Source organism: Doryrhamphus excisus, chromosome 1 (genome assembly GCF_030265055.1).
Source record: "Doryrhamphus excisus isolate RoL2022-K1 chromosome 1, RoL_Dexc_1.0, whole genome shotgun sequence".
Taxonomy (NCBI): Eukaryota; Metazoa; Chordata; class Actinopteri; order Syngnathiformes; family Syngnathidae; genus Doryrhamphus; species Doryrhamphus excisus.
The window spans coordinates 24,855,579-24,879,011 of record NC_080466.1 but is presented as its reverse complement, the minus strand read 5'-3'; the positions used below and the strand labels follow the sequence as shown (position 1 = coordinate 24,879,011).

Below are 23,433 nucleotides of genomic sequence, written 5' to 3'. Positions count from 1 at the left end.
TCATCGTTGTTCCATGTTGTTCTTATTCTATTTGGACTTTGCTGATGCGGAATGCGACTGTTTTTGGTTTTGTTGATCTTGCTTGTGTTGCTGTTGCTGCATAGATGCTATTTTATTTTTTTATCCAGGGTTTTTTTCTTCGTGGTGGAAAACGTTGCAAATGAGATCCGTTTATTTGTACAGATACCCCCCATTAGCTGTGCTCTAATGGCGATTTGTCGACTATGGACAAAATTGAATGAAGCAGATTTGGACAATGAAAATCTTTATTCAAAGAAAGCCTTAAATTTACACCAGAACTGGACTTACATCACAATCTAGGATTGGCCTGAGGATACCCTGAAGACCTATACTCATAAAACGTCTTCAAGCTTGGCAGGTCTGAAAATAATACAAGATTGACGCCACCAATTTCATAATTTCTTCTTTTTTTTTACAGAACAAGAGCTTGAAGAATAAACTCTTGTCAGGAAACAAACTTTGTGATGCTCACACCGAGGAGGTAAGTCTATGCACTTGTAAGAAACAAAGGTAATATTGGCATTGCTGCATTTAATATGAACAAAGCGTACAACAAATTTGTGAGCGTATTTAAACAACTGTATGACAAAAAATTGTCCAAGAAAAATATGCTGTAAAAAAGATAAGTGCTCAGAGAACCTTTGGTTATCTAAAGGATTGCAAAATGCATGCAAGAAGAAAAATACACCGTATAGGAAATTTATAAAAGATAGAACAAAAGAAGCTGAGGATAAATATAAGAGATATGAAAATAAATTGATTGCCATTATTAGAAAATGTAAACAAGAATATTATAATAAACTGTTGGAAAGCAATAATAATTATATTAAGGGTTTATGGAACATATTAAATATCATTAAGAATAAGTCAAGAATTATTAACTATCCACCATATTTTAAGGAAGATAATACAATTATAAATAATATGGAAAAGGTTGTTGATAGTTTTAATAATTTTTTGGTGAAAGTTGCTTTGAACTTTGCCGCAAAAAACTCAAAGGTAAAAAATCATGACTATAAGTTAATCAATATAAATCTATATGTTTATATCTATGTTTCTCACACCTGTTGATACAAATTGATATTGTTACAGATTGTAAAAATAAAACATCCACAGATTGTGATGATATTGATATGAAGACTTTAAAAAGTGTAATTGAAGGCATTTCTAAGCCTTTAACATATATATGTAACTTATCATTACAAATTGGGCAATTTCCAGATAATATGAAAGTAGCAAAAGTGATTCCTATACATATATAAGGAAGGAGATAAACATAACTTTACTAACTATAGAACTGTCTCACTGCTGTCGCAAAACTTTTAGAGAAGGTTTTCAATTCTAGACTTGATAGCTTTATTGAGAAAAATCAAATCCTTTCTGATGATCAATATGGACAACACACCACTGATGAACTCAAGTTAAGTCGACAGGCAGCCGGGTGAGGGCTTGCTGACTGGGGCTGCTGCCCACTCTCAACAGGCCCACTCTACACCCTGGCCTTTTAATGCATGACACAATATAGCAGAGGTAGGGAACCTATGGCTCGGGAGCCAGGTAGGGCTCTTTTGATGACTGTATCTGGCTCTCAAGCATTTCTTACCACAATAAAAATGTATTTTTGCTAACATTTTAAAGTAAACATCACAGAAATCACTGTTAAAAATAATATTAAAAATCAAAACTTTCTTATGCATTTTAATTCGTCCATCTATTTTCTACTGCAATACGGCCGACCACATCCATCTTTCTTGATAATATTTTCCAGGTCAAACACCAAAACTTGATTATTACTGGGTAATGCGGTAGTCTACCTCGGTCATTGAGATGTCAACATGTAAATGTAAACTTTCCTCCTTTAGTCAAATAGTCACCTAGCTAAAGCTGCAGAACCAAGCCTTCTGGCAAAGATGGCCAAAAGAATGAAATATACTGAGTACGGTGCAAAACCATGCAGCAGCAGAAGTTGCATTAATGGCAGCAAGTATTTGATTTATTATTAGACACTGCGCTGCTCACAAAAGTGTGCTGGCCACACCCCATTGGCGTGGGGTAGTGTGCCTGGTCTACGTAATTAGAGCCCATTATATCTAAAACTGTTGGTCTTACATAAAAATGCACACATTTTATTGCATTCAATGTTTAAAAAAATGTATATGGCTCTCACAGATACACATTTTAAAATATCTGGCCTTCATGGCTCTCTTAGCCAAAAAGGTTCCCGACCCCTGCAATATAGGGAGGGGAAAGAGGAAGGGATAAAAAATAAAATAACAGAAATAAAAAATTAATAAAAAATACAAGAATAAAGGAAGTGGAAAACACTGTAGTTGGGATAGCAGTGACAATTGGGAAGTAGTAAGACTTAAGTGTGATTATTTAATTTGATGTATTTTAAAGAATATTTTTCTTTTTTCTCTCACATACTTTTATTTTTCAATCTCACTGAAACAATATCATAACATTGATTGATGTTTTTCTCTCCATGTTAGCTTGTGCTGACTGTTTAGTTGGGGTGGTTTCTTTCTTTCTTTTGGACTATGGAAGACAGGACGACTAATAATGAACTGGTTGCTCTTGGCACGTGGTTGGGTGCCTCAAGCTGGGTGAGGGTGGTTGGATATGGTTTTATTCTGTGTCGACAAGGAATAATATATGTTATGTTGGGATGAGGTTGGAATCTGAGTGGCTAGGGGGGTGGGACTAGATAAGTCTTGACTTCTTCCCATTCCCTTTCGAACATGTGTACGTTTATATTTACATTTTTCCTGTTCGAAATAAACTTTAAAACAAAACAACAAAAAAAAAAAACATTTTGCATTATATCACGATGAGCTTATCAATTTCAATATCAACCTCTGAAGCCAAATATAATTTGTGAGTTACATTTCCCATAGAGCATAGCGATTATGTCTGCCATGTTTTTTGTGAGTGACACAATTTACTTTGATTAGTGCACCAATCCCCTGCTGGTTGCAGGACTGTTTTGTAACCAGTTTGGTTTGTCTTACGTCAGCTTCACTTACTTACTAAGCTGAGTCTGAAGGTGAACAAGACATTGTGGATAGCTGTCTCCCATGGGTTGTGCTACTGTGACACTTGATGATAAAGGATGATGTATTGTGTCATATTGCCCCTTTTTACTCTCTTGCAAGACTACCATAATTTGAACGAATTGTCAAAGCTTATGTGAGGGTGTTTTAGTTAATGGTTTTCAACAGTTTCAACAATGTTTTCAACAGTGGTTTATATATAATATAATGCATATATAAGGATATATAACAATGGACACGTGTAACGGCAAGCGATTGTGAGGTTTTTTTGAGGAGGCAATTTTGTGATGGACAGGCACATTTATTTGACAAAACAGGAACCTCTCTGGTCAACAAGAAAACAACATGACTGATGGAAACACACATGCGCCGCTCTCTGATTTCAACTCCTCAAGCCGGGCAGCTCTGAAACACATCCAACAAGCATGTATCTTATCCAAGTCCTAATCACGTTTGTAAACTTGAGGATCTGGCAATGGCCCTTGAGAAAAGAGTTGGAAAGGGAACAAACACTCTAAGGCCGTAATTTAAGCTTTCAGTTTGTCAGTCAGTTCAGAGCCAAGTATTTCTTTGCGAGGGAAAATGATTTAACATACTTAATTCAAATGAGCTGTGGTAGAGAAAGTCACACCGGGTAACCTACAGTTGGAAGCCATTGTGTATGAAGTGAAGTTTAGGCATACACAAAAAGGAACACATACACGTCATGTTAAACGAAATACATCTCAAAACCTGAAGACTTATTTGCACTTGTTTACAAAGTTTACGCTTGAAAGGGACTAAGCCATGGTAAACGCAAGTGGTTCTTTTAACTAACTTAGCACTCAACCTAAGTTCAACCCTTCAAAAAATGTTTGCCAGAATGTTATAATCTGCACTCCAAGCATAAACTTTTTTCCTTAGAGCTTTGGATAAGTGTAAAAAAAAACAAAGCTTTTGATAAAATCTTAAATCAGAGCTTTGAAGTCTTGGCCAACAGCTGAAATGAGGCTACATCGTTTTTAAAGGCCTTTGATAAACACAAGCACAAGCTCTTTTGTTATATGCGATACATTTGGAGGCTCTGTGTGTAAAATGCATGTGTGATGCATGTGAGATGTGTGCATTGTCACGACCTGGCTCTAAGGCTGCGACAACAAACGATGCCACACATTGGAGGACCCATTTTCAAATTTTCTGACCTATACATGTAGTTAGAATGTTGTATTCTCATGTTAAACAATGCCAAAGTTTCAGATAATGATTTTTGCGCATTTGGAAGTTAGCCCTGAAAGATGTTTGGAATTGCTCGGTTTCAGAGAGCAATTGACTCCCTGTGATGTGACAGTGAGCCGGACGTCCTTATATGGGCATCCCAGGGTGTGCCTGCCTTCCTCCCCACTGTGCTGCACTCTTTTTGTGGACAATTTCACCATGTTAGTATCGTGTTTATTTTGTGTAAGTAAGCAGTTGTCATTATAGCATTATAGAGTGTGCATACAGGGAACATCTTACCTGCATGCATGCAAATTAAAAACACTCCGATATCTCGGATAGTCCCGCAAAAAACGTGGAATGACCACATTTCCTCTACTGATGTTGTGCTAAGATTGTCTGCACTTAGTAAACGCGACGCCCTCACGTCCGGCTCCCGACCTCCACAGCACCAGCGGTGCCTCTGACAAAGTGTGTCTGACAATGACTGCTCCTCCTCGGGCAGGTGAGTTGGAGACCTTGCCCTGGCATGTCCGGCTTCTCAGCTCCACCGCACCAGTGGTGGTTATGTTACCACTCTTTGAGTTCATACACGGTAAGTCAGGGATTTCCTCTCATGAGCTGCCAGTATCTCCTAACTAGTGATGTGAGAGGGCCAGTATCGCAGACACAGATACTTACTAAAAAATTAAGGTGAATGCATCATCAATCTGAATCAATCTAGATCTGAATGAATTTTTAGGACCTTTTTTTTGGTTATTTACCTCTTACAATATTAACCAATTAAAAGACAGGAAATAATTTGGGCAAAGTTTATACATAGCAAGGCTGCATCTTGAATGAAACCGCTGCAGTCGGACAGGCAACCAACTGAAGCCTAAATATCAATCTTCAGTCTTTTTACATTGGTATCAATACTAATACCAGCGGTGAGATCAATATTCAAATTTATCCATCCGCCCACCTCTACTCTTGACCACTTTTCAAGTAGCTCTCCAAAGGAGACTGCTATACCAACTAAATTAGAAAGTGGGGTTCGGCAGTAATCTGGAAGTACTCTGGAGCGCTTGGGAGCTTGACCAATCACAGTGGAGTAGGCTCGTCATGGGTGGAATAAATTAAAAGGAAATACAGCTAGAATAGGTGCAGATTTTGGAAGATCTTGGAAGTTTTCTGTGTGGGTTATTTTGTAGCTGCTCTTTAGGAGTCCACATCTCACTACAAAGGGCCAGAAATGAGCATAATAGATGCCCTTTAATAAATGATTATGATATAGGGCTTCAGCAAAAGGCCAAGCTCTGCCATCTGTCCACCCCTGTGTGTGATCAGGCTGAGGCTTTTAAGGTCCCAAGGTTGCACCCGGGTCAAGGTATAGGCAATTCACCTGATTACGACTACCCTGCAGAGAGAGCAGCGCAACATAGTTGTTCAACCATTCAGCTAAATATATGCCTTAATTAGAATTAGACACTGTCATTTTCAAACTCCTGTGACGCTTGTAAAAACACTTAAATGCAGAAATACAGAAGAGACAGACAACAATATTCAAAGTTACTCGCAGCGAGGAGAGTGAAACCACATACCCAGTGACATGCCGCTCCACTCTGAATATGCAGTTCACACTCCTCTCTTTTTATTCTCTTTTCGAGGGTCCCTACTACATGGTCGTGCAACTCTAAAGGGGGCGGGGGGGGGGGGGGGGCAGTTGCACAAGCTGTATTTGTTTGTCTATGTGTGTGTGTATATGTGAGAGTAATTACTTTTTTGTTTTATGAGTTCTTATCTTGACACATTCTTGCAGGATTAACATGAACATCTGCACGGTTGCTGTTGGCGCATCCAGGTACCTCCAGGACCTGGGGGTGCCTGGGGGTCTCTGATCAGGGTCACGGGAACATTTATTCTTCAGCACATTCAAACACTCTCTTTTGCCTAAGCAAATGGATATAAGGGTGATAACTAACGCTATATTCATTCTATCTACATTTTATTCTAACAGACACCTAACTGAAGAATTTCTACTTTTGCGAGTGCTGCAGTGTCCACCAACTCTAAAGCCTTGATTTCATAATTTACATGCTGCATTGTTTCTCCAGATAGCCAATTCATCCATGATATGAGTGCACTAGATCCTAGGTGTGTATTGATGGTGCCATTTAGTTATGGGTTCAGTAGGAATCAATGCTTGCGATTCCAAGCATTTTGTCATGTGACCACAAGTCAGAATAGCATTACAGTTCCTCCCATTAAAGAGATACTTTGGGATTTTTGACATGAAGTTGTATGACATCCCCATCAAAGCTAAACCAAAATTACCAACATCAACAGTTATTTGCCCCGCTACCTGTCTAACCTGCTGACTAAATTCCTCCCTCGTCTTTACATGCTTCAGTGGTGGATATTTATGCACTTTAGTCTATAAGACGTTGACAACTCACCTGCAGTATCAGATGTGCTACTGAAACAACTGCTCCAGCCCTGTTCACACCACACTATCAACCCCCCCAGATCAGATCCTAAGGGAAATCATCCTATTTTCTAACAGGCACAAAATAACAGTGATAATGGACAGTGTGAATGGATACTGAGGTGTACTCTACTTTGATAACAACAAAAAACCTCCTCATATAAGATAGCACATGGCCAACAAACGTTTTTGTCTTCTTCACAAGAAACGGACAAGAATCAATTCGTCACAATCTGGCTGTACGGCAGAGGAGGCAGACCGGACCTGGCCCAACAATGCCACACATTTATTTACAACAAATGAGTACAATAAATGGCTTCATCAAGAGGCCAAGGTCTGTCCATTGGTTTTCTTCTTCTTTTTTTTCGCTGTTGGCAAGCAACTTATCGACTCCGGGGCTCCTGGCTGTGTGGCCTGCCCACTAACCACTAGTCCATCGTACAGCTTTCAGGACTATATTTATTAATTTACATTTTCACATTTACTGTAGATATTTTTACTGTATGTGTTTGTGAGCCCATGCATTACGAGAAATGTAAACACAAGATCACATTAACACAAGTGCATTCATAAAAGGTAACACACATAATATCCCAATAAAACATGCACGTAATGAACACAAACACAAAAAAATGACTTCATCTAGTTCCATTCATGTGCGTAATATGAAGTATTATGTATTTACAAAATCACACCAGTAAGATCAAAGTCAACCTTTCCACACCGTAAAAAGATTTAAGACCAAAGGCGGCACACATCAAACTGTTTGCTTTCACAAATAAATCAATACTTATTCATAAATCAATACTTACACTTCTCCATGCTTTGCACCATAAAGCTGATTTTTTTTAAAGGCTGGATGGAAGCATGCAAACAATCTTGAGATATGATGGGCCACCAAGGATGGTTTGAATGCTGACTTCCATTCAATGGAGGACGACGACACATTAGTCGGCCTCATTTGGAGTCATGCAGCCCATAAATGAAACTAAAGAAACTACCAGAGGCTGCAGACCAGGGGTTTAGACACAGCCATTGTATACATGATTCTGCTCTGTTTTGGGCATTCACAGACTTAGGCAAACATTAATAAACTCTGCAAACACTGCAAAAACAGTCCCATAATAGGATCATTGAGCGCAAGGGAGGGGTTACAGGAATTTGTGTGGCCATTTAATCAGTTGGTTTTTTCTCCTCATGTGCATGAATATATTGCTTGGTTTGGGGGAGGGTTTCTGGTTTGAGGCTTAAAACAAATATTTCATCAGTCGCGCCACCGGAAAAAGCAAATAAAACAGTCATCAGGATGAATAGGAAAGGTGACAACGATAATGATGCATGTTATACCATAAGATTGTGGATTATACCATAAAAAAAACCTCAATACACTATTTAGAAATTCCTCTGGTGTAATAAAGGCACTGATGTTTTAGATGCTTGACTGCCAAACTAACGCAACCGAGGCTTAATGATGATTCTGACACTGACGGCACAGAGATTCAAGCTCCAGAGTTGACTGAATAAATGATTGAATGAAGAGTGCTTTTTGCTTTGCAGCAAGAAAGTTGCCCTGCATCTAAAAGTTGATAAGGCTAAAAATGGCTCTTAGACGTCACTCTTAAAATCTTAGAATTCCTTGGATTCTAAGATCTTAGAATTTTTACCTGCTAAGATAAAAGTTATTCACACAGCATAAGCACACACCCCTAAGAAAGCTCCTAAGGCGGAAAAATGTTACGAGTGGTTAGGAGGACTTTTAGGAAGAGTGGCGTGAACAGACAAGATGCTGTTAAAGAAGAGACTGCTGTGCTCTAAATGACAGTAATTTAATAGCACGCTACCAACTCGATCACGCAGGGATAATGTTTGTAGTGGACCTCATCAGGGATCTTCTTACTCGTCCCACCCAGCATAGCAATGCTATAACGTCTGAAATGAAACTCATCACAACATTGCGATACCTGGCCAAAGGTAATGCAACAGGTAATGTCATCAGAGCGACCTGCCAGACCATTAAGTTGCTTTCACAGCCTCCTATCATGAGCAACCACAGGAATGGCTGAAAGTTGAGTCTGCGTCCACCATTAATTTGCGCTTGGAACAAATGATAAGGTTGTTGACACAATAGGGAGTCAAACACTCCCCTGTTCTTTCGTGCTTAGTCTTAGGTTTGATTGACATCCTCAGCCATACCACACTGCCTTACATACTGCCAAGTGCATGCTGGGTAGCAGACTGAAAGAAGCATTGGTGAAAGACAATCATAACAACACACTGCTATTCCGGAACCTGGGAGTGTTGTTATTTTTTTCTGGGTGGATGAGAACACAGTGGGAAAATCGATATGCATATGCAGTTGCATAGAGTTGCAAGATTAAAATTTGTCATCTAAGAATCTAAAAACTAGTGTAGAGTTTCCAGTGATAAGAAACCTAGCTGCTTGGATAATTTGTTTTGTTTTGGGAGATGTGTGTGCCTATTGTATCTAATGTACCCTGCAATACAATTATTTATGACTGCAAGAAGCATACAAAAGCATAACTGTCAAATAAAGCTATTTCTCCTCTTCTCCCATAATTGCTATGTGCATAGAATGACGGTAGATAAATGAAATGATGACAATAATACAGTATGTATTTCGTTTATTTTAAAATGACGGCAAGGAGGGAGAAGAGGTTCGGAATGCTGCTATTCTTTTATCCATATTTCACCTCAAAGCTACTAAAATGCCACTACTTTGTCTCAGAATATTATAACTTTACTGTCATAAAATCGCATATTTATCCTCAGTCTGGAATATGAGTGTTGATATTTGAGACAAAACGAGATATATGACATATGTGGCAAATGGAAGACTGTCTAAAGTAGGAATGCTCCATCAAGCTCATGTAATACTGTGTCACCGTGTTTTGTAAACTAATTGAAATGCGGGTTCTGAGCCATCAAAAGCATCAAGGTCGACATGCCGCTGTGATTCTCTTGGGTAGAAAAGGTGGCTGGCACGACTTATTCAGACTAAATAATAGGCCTTTGCAATGCTGAGACTGCAGCATACTGAGAGATATTTGCATTTCTTTGCAAGTTAACCTTCCACGGCATGTCTCTCTGCAGTTTCTTTAGGTCATTTATTCTTGCCACGTCTCACAAAAGCTCCATTTAACAGATACGAGTGAAATCCATTTGTTATTAATTAACGTCATTCCTTGACCTGGGCCACAGCAGAATGAAGTAATTGTTGTCAGTTTGAAAATGATTTCTTTATGCTTGGTTAACCTTGCCCCCTGCTTATGAGGAGCATTGGTGATGTCACAAAGGGCAGAGATGAGTGTCCTAGGACATGGAAATAGCAGAAGATGAGCAGTGAGAGGTCATCTCATAAAGAAGGAAGTGGTTGCCAAGAACGCACAAAAAAAAGTGTGTCCTTCAGCTAAAGATAACACGCCATATTCTGTAACTTACTGTGTCAAGGAAAGCGTATTGTTGGCACGGTGATAAAAAAAAAAAGAGGTGCGGAGGAGCCCGCGAGAGGTAGTTATTTAACTGCTGATGACAGCATTCAATACAGTCATCCCCTCCAAGCTGGTAGCCAAACTCACAGACCTGGGCATCACAGCTCCTGTCTGCAACTGGTTACTGGACTTTCTAACTAACAGGCCGCAACATGTCCGGCTGGACCACCACTGCTCCTCCACCCTCACCATAAACACCGGAGTACCACAAGGCTGTGTGTTAAGCCCATTCCTCTACTCTCTCTTCACCCACGACTGCAAACCCAAACATGGCTCCAATACCATCATTAAGTTTGCAGACGACACTACAGTGATTGGCCTCATCAACAACAACGATGAGTCTGCCTATAGGGAGGAGGTGGACTACCTGGCTGCGTGGTGCAAGGACAACAATTTACTACTCAACACAACAAAAACAAAAGAACTCATTGTGGACTTCAGGAAGAATGCCGCCATGCATCCACCAATCTCCATCAACGGTGAGACAGTGGAGCGTGTGGCCAGCTTCAAATTCTTGGGGATCCATATCTCACAGGACCTCTCCTGGACTACCAACTGCTCCAGCCTGGTCAAGAAGGCTCACCAGCGCCTCTTCTTTCTGAGGACCCTGAAGAAGAACCACTTCTCTTCAGACATCCTGGTGAACTTCTACAGATGCACAATCGAGAGCATCCTAACCAGTTGCATCACAGCCTGGTATGGGAACTGCTCTGTCGCGGACCGGAAGGCATTGCAGAGGGTAGTCAAATCTGCCCAACGCATTGCCGGAGCCCCACTTCCTGCCATCGGGGACATCTACAGGAAGCGTTGTCTCAGGAGGGCATCACAAATTGCCAAAGACTCACACCACCCAGCACACAGACTGTTTGCCCTCCTACCCTCAGGGAGGCGCTATAGGAGTTTACGGACAAGAACCACCAGGTTCAGGAACAGCTTTTTCCCAACAGCTGTCTCCTTGCTGAACTCTGCCCCCCATTGCCCACCCATTCCACTACGTACATCCCCCCGCTGACCTATGCCCTCCCCCATCACTTCATTGCACTATTGTACTATTGCACTATTGTACATATATTATCTGTTGATTCATTGATCATACTGTTTATAATTTATATAATCTGCAATAACCATATTCTACTCTAGTCACTTCACTGCAATACTGTACATATTACTGCTTTTATATATTGTCATATCCATACTGTTTATAATCTGTATAATCTACAATAGCCATATTATAGTCATTTCCATACCCTAGTCACTCCATTGCAATACTGTATATATTACTGTTATTATATATTGTCATACCCACACTGTTTATAATCTGTATAATCTACAATAGCCATATTATAGTAATTTATATCCCTGTACATATCCTCACTGTATTATAGTCATAGCCTGTATAGTTTTATTTACATAGATCTGTCCATACTAATGTACTTATAAAAATTGCACTTCTGGTTGGATGCTAACTGCATTTTGTTGCCCTGTACAAGTGACATGAGCAATAACAATAAAGTTGAATCTAATCTAATCTAATCTAATGAAATAAATAATAAAAATGATACCCCAAACGCAAGGTGTTATTTTACAGTATATTTATTACGCGCTAACCATGGATCTGCACGATCGATCGATAGCGCTGCGCCTGAGATGGAACCATCGTTAACGCAAAAATCGATCGATTTCTGCACTCACTCACTCAACTGCTTTGGCCTGGAGACCGATGCTTTGACGATATAATGACAATCGTTGATCTGGTAATTGCATACAATGACAGGGTTAGGGTTAGGGTTAGGGTTAGGAGTTAGGGTTCACACTCCCCCCGCCGAGAACGGTAACAAAGTGAACTGCTTGACAATTAATCAAAGATTTGAAATGTGCATGCATCCACTTCTTGTTGATTCTTGTAAGTAACAATGCTCAGCGCTGCCATCTGTTGGCATCTAAACAAACTACACACATCTATCCCGGGCGCAGTAATATATCATCGATCGCTAACGATGGATCCATCCCGGGCGCAGCGCTATCGATCGGTCGCGCAGATCCATCGTTAGCGCGTAACATATTCAGTATTGTCCAATATTCAGGTCAACATGGTAGTTGTCTGAGGGGTAATTGTCTGGACTCAATATTTCTAGGATTCAAGGCCAGGAATACAGGTGGTTCTGGTATCACGGTGTTTCATGGTTATGAATATGTGTGCATAACTTAATGAAAAAACCTAAAGAACTAGTAACAGAATGCATGGCGGATGATGACATCCTCCAAGGATGTGTTACTGTTGTCTCGAGCGCCTTGGATGAATACACTGTGTGCGCCTCATTCGCAGCTACACAAAGGACAACATAAGGATGAAATCGCATGTGCACATCTTGCACGTCATCATGTCTCCCAAGCGAAGGGAAATCTTTGGGGGCAATGCGTAAAAGAAAAGGTACATGAAGTGGAATTAGACATCATAAAATGATCTGTGAGAAAAATTGTATTCTTGAACATGTGAAAGGATATCGTACGATGAAATAGACCGTGATGTCTCATTATTGAGACTCCGTCTTCTCAATAAGCACCCCTGGGTGCAAGACAACCACTTGCATAAAAGTCAGTTGTTTTATGTGTTTTATGATTTTGCCTCATTCTTGTATTCAATGTATTTTTTATATGTCCTTGATGTGTGTGTTGTGTGTTCAGTGTGAGTGACTTCGGTTCGGACTGGCACTAAAACAGGACCACACTCTCAGAACGGAAGTTTTTCATAGCCCAGTCACTACCTAATATCTCTCAATTTACTAGTCATGTCATGTTCAGTGAGGTGCAGGGAGCTGGAGCCTATACCAGCTCAATGGAGGACTATACCCTGCACTGTGTCACCAGTCAATCACAAACAACAGATTAAACTCCATTCTTAAAAGGTTATGCATCGTATAAAAACACTTTATCCTGAACAAGGACTAGCAGAGAGGTCCTCAGGCCAGTAGTTTGATCCCAAGCTGCTTCTATAATGGCCCGGTCACGCTACACCAGCGGCAGAGAAAAGTTGGCCGCTGCCACACAGCTGGTCTGTGGGTTGGAAGGGGCAGCAAAGCACAGTTTGGTTTTTGACTGTGGTACTTATGGATTATAGGCGACAGCTGGTTGTCAACAAGACGTCTTCATACCTGAGGGGATGGCAGCACTTGTGTGGCACAGGTGATAATTTGGCAACTGGCACACATCCAGCACATGGTTGCATCTTTGTTTGAACATTGCGGTTTAGTGAAGGGAAGTTTTGATGTTTTCTTTCTCACAGTAGGATCGTCCTTTTAGTTTTTGCCCTGGGAACACTCACAAAGGAGTCTCCTGCGGCAGATGGCAGAATCCTGCTACGTGATCTCAAACCAATTTTGTTATTTGAATAAGCTAACACTTATTTTCTTATCTTTCTCTTGCAGTCCAAAAAAATCCAGGCTCAACTGAAAGAACTGCGGTATGGGAAAAAGGATTTAATTTTTAAGGTAAGCTGAAAGTGAAGGGCGGTTGCCTGTAAAGCATCTACACACCAAAGAAGTAGAAGTACTTGAGACCACCTTGGGAAGATGATCCCATCACAGGCAATTCTCCAATTAATTTAGTCTCCAATTACCAAATCCCGTCCAGCAGGCAAGTCAATTGCAAAGTCAATTGGCCCAGCCTCTGTCTGCTTTTTGCTCTCCCTACCACCCCGACTATTCTTTCCACTCATGGCTTGTATGTTGATAAATAGCATGGGTGACAATGAATGCAGCTGCTACTGAATTGTGCATTAGATTGGACAATCGTCGTGAAGAAGTTCATGTTGCCGAAATGCCTTTCCACCAGACTGTCAAATAAGCATGTGTTGTGTACGCTACGCTCCTGGCATTCTCATGAAAATTTAAAGAATGTCAGCAGAAAAGTGCATGTATTTTTTTCATATTTGTCATCTCTTACATAGTATTGACTATGTGAAATATTATGTATGCATGAATCCACATTGTGTCTCCGGCTGTCTTGTCCACTGTTCTATTTCTATCTATGAATGATGGCTGTATTGACTGGTTCGGGTCACCTTTGTAAATTGTTGACTCAATTGCGTCACATCGTTGCGTATGCAGAACATCTTTATAGCACAATGTCACCAAAGGGTTGAAGGAACCTTTAAAATTCAAAGTCTGTGGCCATTTACAGAATATGGCTATCTCCGATTCAATCAAAACATTTCCTATATCATTGAGATAACAGCCTGACGTGTATCTTTTCTGTCTTTATCTCTATTCTTCGTACACAATGATTGAAAACCCGGCAGGGAATAAGATATCATAAGAGACGAGGATGCAGGATAGACTCCTTCCTGTTTGGTAATGTCATCAGCCTCACATGGGGGATGTCAGTCAAGACACCTTGACCGAGAGGAAATTGAATTGGTTACAACAGCTGTTGTACCAAAGCAAAATGCATTTCACGCTGCAACAATACACAAAAATTACCACCACAGCACAAGGCTGGCAGAAAATGCAGGTACTTTCAACACTAATCACTGGTGTAGCTCTCTGTTGTCTATGTTTGTCATGACAAAGGGTTATATTTACAAAGAAAATGCTGTTTTGTTGTATTCTAAATAGGGGTGCAACAATACAGGAAATTCAAGGTTTGGTTCCTTGTGGCACCTTATTGTTTAGTTTATGTTGGTGTAATTGTTTGGATATATGAGCTGTCAAAAAAGCAAACCATATTTGTGTCAAAGGGAAAGTCATACGTGAAAATGCTAGTTTTCTCCCTTTTTTAGTCAGGAACTGATATTTTCTTGAAACTGTCTATGTTGTACTGCTGATTACTAAAGAATGGAATTTTTTTTTTTTTTTCCTGAAAAAAGACAGGGTTTAATGTTTCTTTCATAGGTAGTATACAAACAATATGTGCCTTGAAAGATCAGTAAAAATTGAAGGGGTTGTCTTTTGAAAAATGGCTGGGATTGAATGAGTTCAGTGTATCTGGTGCAGCTCTACCTGCCTCTAAACTAAAACTAAGTCTGAGACCCTGACGTCACTTCTTGTTGCAACACGCTAAGCTCCACCTTCACAGAACACACACGGGTCTTATGTCCTAAATGGCTTATTTCTACTGTAGTGGTTAAAAATGTAAAGGTCATTATAGAATGTTATTCATGTCTAGAATAATGTTAAAAACGGCATTTAGGTGGTCATGAACAGGTTTCCTATAGTATTCTATGAAAATGTTCCATTTATTTATAATGAATCCCACATTGCAAAAATTCACTTATCACAGTAGCGTCTGGAACCAATTAACATTTGCACCCCTAATTATAAGGACATCTTTTGTTGAAGATAGGACAATTAAATACAATATACTTGAGGCAGGATGCATGAATGGCGATGACTTGTTCAAACAGACGCATCACAAATATAGACTTAATGATCGCTTTAACCTCTGAGGCCTGCATATAATCAACAGTGACTGATGCTCATTCCAAATGCAAATGGAAACATATTCTAGTGCTTGTTTGGGAACTCTGAGCTGCGCCCTTGTGCTCAACCAGGGTATATAATGTTAAGAAGCCTCAGTGTCTCACGCTAGTAAATGCCAACCTGGTGTCTGAACAAGTGTGATTTTCAAAGAGTCCTCAGATGATTGGACCAACCACTTTAATGCCTGTGCCACAGCTGCCCCAGTGCTACACTGTACACAGTACACCCAAGCCGGTTCCTCTTCACTTGCTCTGTTATGATATAAAACCCCTCCGAGAAACTGGCCTTCCGTGTGTTGCACGGCAGACGAGTCTCCACTCTACCCAGTCCCCATTTAACTTTCTCCCCGCGGCTGTTTCTCCACCGGCTTACAAAAGTAAAGAAGAATGGTGACTTGATGTACTCGCATGCCTCACCAATGAAATGGCTTGTACCCCGCTGACCCCACACCTCTATAATGGACTGACACATAAATATGGAGCTTTGAGGCACTAACCCTGAAAGTCAGCATTTCTGGGTCAGTCACCATGTGCCTGCATTCCTCAGAGGACTATCTGCTGATGATGCACAATGCAATGGATGTAATGGCTCCCTGTAATGCGACACATGCATGCACACACACTTCTTCTGTTGCCCTTTAGAAGAAAGACGGAGAGCAGGCTGCAATTTTCTCATATGCCCCTTAACCAATCCAAGATGGACTCATTATTTAGCACCTCATGTTTGCTCTGTTTCATCTGACATTCTGTGTATTCTCCCATCTGTAACGTTGTATTAAAATGTTGTCTGCCAGTATTCTGACAGTTCAAAGGCTCCCTTGAAGTATAACGATAAAATATCTTTATTGTAGTATTGTTTTAGAAATGTCTGTGTATCGGTGAGTATATCTGCGTTTCATTTACCACAACAATATTTTAGACAACCCAGAGAGTCAGTTCTTATAGAATAGTTTCTCAGACTTTCAACACCCACTGGATTCCTTCACAGTCATATCCTTACTGATGCCAATTGCCACAAACTAAAAGAGTATTTTTTTTAAAGATGGGTTGATTCTTTGGCAGCCCACAGTGAGGATTTTGCCCTGTGCTTGTCTGTCATAGTGTGACTCATTCATCAGGCCAAACTTTAACATCATTTTAGTTGGCCTGTGTAGTGGTAAAAATAACAGGCATCATTAAAGCCACTACATTTTCCACCTGAAATAATGTGGTGAATTTTGCAAATATGCAAAGTGTTGCCATCATGTCACAATGCCGATGGAGGCAACTCAACATCATCATTCATCTCTGGGACATTTCACAAACCTTATCAAGAGATTGTGTCTGTGACGCTTTGGCATAGTTGACCCTGGATGTTTCAAGCCTGTAAAGAATGTTTAATTCCAAAAGGCCAGTAAAATACAACTAATAAAAAATAATGACTCCCAAGTAGATCGCAGAGGTCAGCTTCCGCTTTACACAGTCTGCATGCAAATGATAACAATTAGCACAGAAATAATTATACACATATAATGATGTATCCATTTATGATGACAGATTTGTTTGGCATTTCTGTCTATGGGCTTTTTTCAGTTTAGAGGTTGAACCCAAGCAACAGTGGTACTTACGGGGCTTGACAACACTATCATTAATCCAGTATATGGTCAGACAAAACATGTATTTTTACATACATATTTGGGAAACACATTTGAATGTCAATGCAATGTGGATATTGGGTGGACAGTGTAGGGAGTAAAACAGTAACGGTCCAGTAACAGCTAGTCTAATTTATTCCGACTTTAAACAATCTGCCGAGACAGGAGCTTTCTTTTTATGATTGTCCTTATTTGTTAAAGGGGGGAGGGGTGATAGTCACAACTGATGATGATTGGCACATCGGTACACCAATCGGTCCCAGAGTTACGGTAGGCGGGAGTTAACGTCGCAGTAATTAAGTGATTGACCCAACAGGCTCCACTGTAGGTTGATCAACATAGTACAATACAAATTTATAGCAACACACACGAGCACGAGTCTAATTTGTGTCTTAACTGGCTTACTTATTACTGAGTGATATATTACAAGTGCAAGGGTGACTATAGGTGCTAGTTCAAGTCTAGAGGGCTCTAATAATGGCAATGGTTTTATTTCATTTGAACATGCATCAGATTACAATTGAGTGCATCCCATAATCAGTTCCCAGTTCCACATGTCCAAAGGGAGTAGGAAGAAGCTTATTAAATCCTACCCCTCCATCTGGTACTTTTACAATCACTAACTGTTACATTTGTTCACTTCCTGCTTTCCATAATACAGTTTAAGGTTTTTTTTTTATTTTTAATAATGTACCTGGTACCTCGTAGGAGGTGATATGAGCATCCAATGCCATAATGGGTACCATAGTGCATGTCAATATAGTGATATATATAGCACATCATGACTGGTTCAAGACTCTTCATCCTTGTATTTAGCAAACATCAACTGCTTGTATTGTTTCTTGAATTGGCTCATCGTTGTGCATTGTTTGATTTCCTTACTCAATCCATTCCATAGTTTGATTCCACATACTGAAATGCTATGGCTAGCATAACGTAGTCCTAGCATAGAAGTGTTTCATATGTACTTCTTCCCTGAGATCATATTTCTCCTCTCTTGTAGAGAAGTATTGGATGACATTTTTAGCTAATTGCTTATTTTTAGCCTTATGCATTATTTTAGCTGTTTGAAGATGAACTATATCAGCAAGTTGAAGTATTTGTCATTTTAGAAATAAGGAGTTAGTATGTTCTCTGTAGGCGGCATTATGAATTATCCTTACTGACCTTTTTTGCAGTACATTTAGTGAGTGAAGATTGCTTTTATAGTTATTAGCCCATATTTCCACACAATAAGTAAGATATGGTAGAACCAGAGAGCAATTAAGAGTGTGGAGTGATTTCCAGTTCCAGTTCCAGAAGATAATGTTTAAAAAATGTACTTGTAAACATGTTTCTTATGCTCGAACTACGAAAATATTCAGTTTTTACAGATATAATCTACTTTGCAGAAATTCACTTATCACAGTAGAGACTGGAACCAATTGCATTGTAAGCAGATATTTGTAATTCCATATGTAGAATTAATATTTGTAACCACAACATTGGCTTTTAGGTATAGCCCTAACAGCCCTAACCAAGACCTGTTGCACCCAAATGCAGTCCACTGTTGATATTTGTGAACTCAGGATAAAGGTAATGCTAAATAAAAGATGAGTTGCTCTCCTTGCGCTATCTCTGTGGACAGAGGAAGATGGGCGAGGAATCAAGGTGTGGTTCATTTGATTCAAAAGTCGTGTATTTTTGCAGGGCCAGCAGCTAATGGACTTGGAACACAAGTTAACCATAGCGAAGGAAGAACTGGAGAAGACTGCGCTTGACAAGGTGAATATGTTTATGATTTAGTAGTGCTTCTTTATTCTCTGAGTTTAAATCTGGCTTTGTCAAATTCACAGCATTTTAGTTTATAAAAATGTTGGATACCAGACATCAGCTGAAAAATCATCGGATGCCAAGGAAAAGTTTATCAGTCTATGGAATTACAACACTGGACTTCAGGCAAAACAGCCTCAGGAAAGCATCTGTCAGGTCGATGGAATTATACCATCGACCGGCCTCAAAATAAAGTGCCTCATACTAAACTTTAACATACTCCATTCAAGCCAGCCTCTACTTCCAAAAAAACATTTTACCTTTCTTTCCCCCCATGTGTGTTATCTGTCCAGTGACAACATTACTGGGACATGCTGGAGCAATTTTACAACAAAATCAAATCAGAATTTTCAGAGGAGAGGATTGTAATACATACTTCAGTTAAACTAATGAACTATATTAATGTAGCATTTAAAAAGCAAAGCCCCCTGAAATTGTAAATATGAGTCTCATTTATTCCAGTTTCAGACTGATATTAAACAGAATCCCATTCAACCATTACACTTTTAGAAGATAACTGGGCTCCCCAGGGTAGTTGATTTCTCCCCACAGTGTTTCATTGAAATATTATATGCTATAATATGCTAACTTTTTTGGGACTTATCCATTTACAATCATTAGGCAAGACATGAACATGAGTGTTTCTCTTTTCTGTGTGTTCTAAAGATATAAAAACAGCTGAAAAGACACATAGACGTAATGAGACAGACGCTCCTATTCCGCCTATAAAGCCTTATGAAAAATCTATTTACATAATGTGACCCGCAAATGAACCAATGATCGTGACATTGTTATTATCATTATTGTTACAACACTGTTACGCCAAGGAACTATGTTACTGGCGTAATGCCACACCACGCTGGCTAGTAGCCGGCTATTGACAAGCTTCGCCACACACACACCCGCAGCGAGTGAGCGTCATGATCACAATGCCTCAGGCCATCACCAAAAGGTAAGGGAACATATTGGAGCTGCTGCTAATGTTGCTGTGTTTTGGAATTTGGAAAAGTTAACGCCAGGTTCGTGTTTGTTTCCGTGTTGCTATGTTAAATCAATGCACTTGGGAAGTTTTATGAGTATGCCTGTTACTACATGGTTAGTAGTGATGAGCTCTCTATCTACATAGTAGTTTATATTGGCAAAATTCATTAATAAATTATCTGGATATCTTCAGAACGCACATAAAATATATATATTTTTTTAAGTGAATTTTTCCTTTAACACCCCAAGAAATATGATATGTTTGAAATATGCTGCAGTTTTACTAAAGTGGTATTTAATGAGGTTAATGAACATTGCAGAGACGGACTTTACAGAGTACAAAGGGTACCAATTTCACATGATTCTATATAAAGTACATACACTTGTTCAGCGCAAGTGGATGCAATTTTCTCTTGTTATTAAGTCAGTCACAAAGTGAATCTGTAAATTCAGCTTATAAGTTACACTTCATTTCTTTATTAACATTACTTTCCAGCTGTTTGAAAGTCACTTTAAAGCTAGGCATGTCATGGCATTTAATGAAGTTAAATAGTTCCTCAGGTGTGCGCACGGAAGTAGGCATCTAGGAATTTAGACATTGTCTTCTGTGTGTGTAATCTGTTTCGGGGACAGGAGTCTCAGCTAAAGGCGCTGAAGGACACCGTTCACATCTGCTTCTCAGCCGTCCTGCACAATCAACCCAGCAGCAGCCACAGATTTCCCACTTCTCCTTCCCATTTGTACAGATACTCATCACTCATCAACAGCTCCAGAGTCACCTTTCAGCAGCCCCATGCTAAGGTAATTCAGTATTTCACTGTGTGTCATCTGATTTATTGCTTATCCAAAAGAAGCACTTGTATTGCCAAATTTGCTCCGATGATATTATATTGTAGGTCTATTGAGGAAGGATTTTCAGCTGTCCTTGAACTAACACTATGTGTCTTGTAGAATGCCAATGTATGCAAAATGTAACAAGACCAGAATTTATTGCAGTCGTGTGAATGGAATTGAATTGGACTACTTAGGATTTGGCCAAATGTCAAACTGGTCCAACGGTGTGTCCTTTACAACCCTTAGAGGCAACTTGTAAGGGGTTATTGCTTTAATAGGGTTGTAGTTTTTTTGCCTTTCTCCAACATCGTTCTGTAGGAATATGACTATTTAGTTGAGACAGTTGGGATTTTATGCACAGTGTTACATCAGACGCAGAACAAAGTACATTAGAGAGTGATTCCTTCATGGCTGCCAAATAAATGTGAAAACCACGGCAAATCTTTCCAAACTGGATCAGCTGCAGCCCGGGTTAAGGACCGCCACTGGCATTATTATGTGACAGGGTGCCAGCGGAAAGTTTGGGTATGGGGTATAAACCTTTTTACTATGGAATACATGTGGACAGAAATGGGTTAGGTGTAATCCTCAAGGAAGAGTATATAAAAAGTGTTGTGGATGTCAGACAAACTTGTGGGAGTGATAATTAAGATTGTTAGTGTGTACATTGCACACATTGCTTGTGAGTTGGAAGAGAAAGAACAATTTCTGAAGCCGGGTGGATGAGTTGATGAGGTGAATGAGAAAGGAGGAGGAACTTAACATGTTAGTGAAGGAAATAGAGGAGATGAGATGATTGGCCGTTATGCTTTTAAGGATAAGAACATGGAAGGACAGATAGTGGTAGATTGTGCAAAACAAATCGAAAGGGTGAACACATATTTCCAGAACGGAGAACCACACAGTCACTAATAAGACTGGAGGCAGGATGACTCAGGTAGACTACATGTTGTGCAGAAAATGTAACCTGAAACAAATTGGTAATTGTAAAGTGGTGACAGGGGAGGGCAACGTTGCACAGCATAGAATGATAGTATGTAGGATGACCGTTGGGGAAAAGAGGAAAAGAACAAGTACAGGACAGAAGACCACATGTTGAGGACTTCATGAAGGATGTCTGTCTCTTGATGGTATTGAAGATCTGCCAGATGATTGGGCCAACATAGCAAAAGTGAGGTCCAAGAATATACAGCATGAACAAGTCTACCAAAAGAGAACTGCGACAGCACGGGGGGATGATGAGAGTAAGAAGCAGTACAGTAGGGCGAAGATTGCAGTGGCAAAGGCTAAGCAAGAGGACTTTGATGGGTTGTAAGAGCGATTCAAGAGGAAGGAAGGAGAAAAGGACCTGTGCAGATTGGCAAGGCAGAGAGCTCGTGATGGGAAGTAGGAGATACGGCAGCAGGTTAAGTTGATCAAGGACAGAGATTGGAATGTGCCCACATGTGAGGATGTGTGAGAGACGGAAAGAATATTTCAAAGGACTGATGAAAAAAATTCAAGAGAGAGCGAGAGCAGTGGAGGTTGTCAGTGTTCCAGGTATCAGTAAGGTTGAAGCGATACCAGTTCTAAATAAGATGAATAATGGCAAGGCAGGTGGATCTGATGACATACCTGAGCAGGTGTGCAAGTATTTAGGTGAGACAGAAGTGGCATTTTTAACAAGATTGTTCTGTGATGAATATGATGAATGAAAGGAGTTGTAGCAACTACAGGAGCGTTACACTGATTAACCACACAATGAAGCTCTGGGAAGGATTAGTAAAAGCAAGGCTAAAGAAAGTGGTCGTAATAGTAAGTGAGCAGCAGTATGGTTTCCTGTCAAGAAAGAGTTGCAATATTTGTTGCTAAAAGTCCTGACAGAGAAGAACAGAAGGACTTACATTGTGTTTTGGGGAATTGAAGAGAAGTTTAAGAGAGATGAGCTCTGGTATATAATGAGAAAAAGTCTGGGGTGGGTACAGTATGTTAGAGATGTATGTGAGGGATATGTATGTGAGTATCAGGACAGCAGTGAGATGTGCTGTAGGTGTTGCAGATAGGTTCCACGTGGATTTTGGACTGCATCAAGGATCGGCCCTCAGCCCCTTGTTTGTTATGGTGAAGGACAGATGAGGTCAGATGAGGCTCTGTGGACAATGATGTTTACAGATGATTTTGTGATCTGCAGTGAGAGCAGAGAGCAGATGGAAGAAAACCTGGAAAGGTTGAGGAATGACCTGGAGAGTCCAGGAATGAAGGTCAGTTGTGGCATGATGGAATACAATGAAAGGGGGAACTATGAGGATACAAGGAGTAAAGGTGAGGAAGGTGGAGGCCTTTAACTACTTAAGGTCAACCCTTCAGAGCACCTGAGAAATGTACAGGATGGTAGTGAGACCACCCCAGATGTATGGTTTGGAGACGGTAGCTTTGACTAACAGACAAGGGGCAGAGTTGGAGGTGGCAAAGT

The 23,433-nt window shown here is 40.1% G+C and overlaps 1 protein-coding gene across 4 annotated transcripts in view; it reads left to right on the top strand.

Annotated features, from left to right (window-relative positions):
• luzp2 (leucine zipper protein 2) overlaps positions 1-23,433 on the top strand; it is a 193,724-nt gene that overhangs the window by 144,540 nt on the left and 25,751 nt on the right. For 3 of the 4 annotated variants that reach the window (XM_058075738.1, XM_058075728.1, XM_058075711.1), the window contains exons 6-9: positions 440-502; positions 13,670-13,732; positions 19,044-19,118; positions 20,781-20,948. In XM_058075738.1, the coding sequence (XP_057931721.1) occupies positions 440-502; positions 13,670-13,732; positions 19,044-19,118; positions 20,781-20,948 (369 nt within the window). The remainder of the gene's footprint in view (positions 1-439; positions 503-13,669; positions 13,733-19,043; positions 19,119-20,780; positions 20,949-23,433) is intronic. The other variant, XM_058075719.1, reaches the window with a different exon arrangement.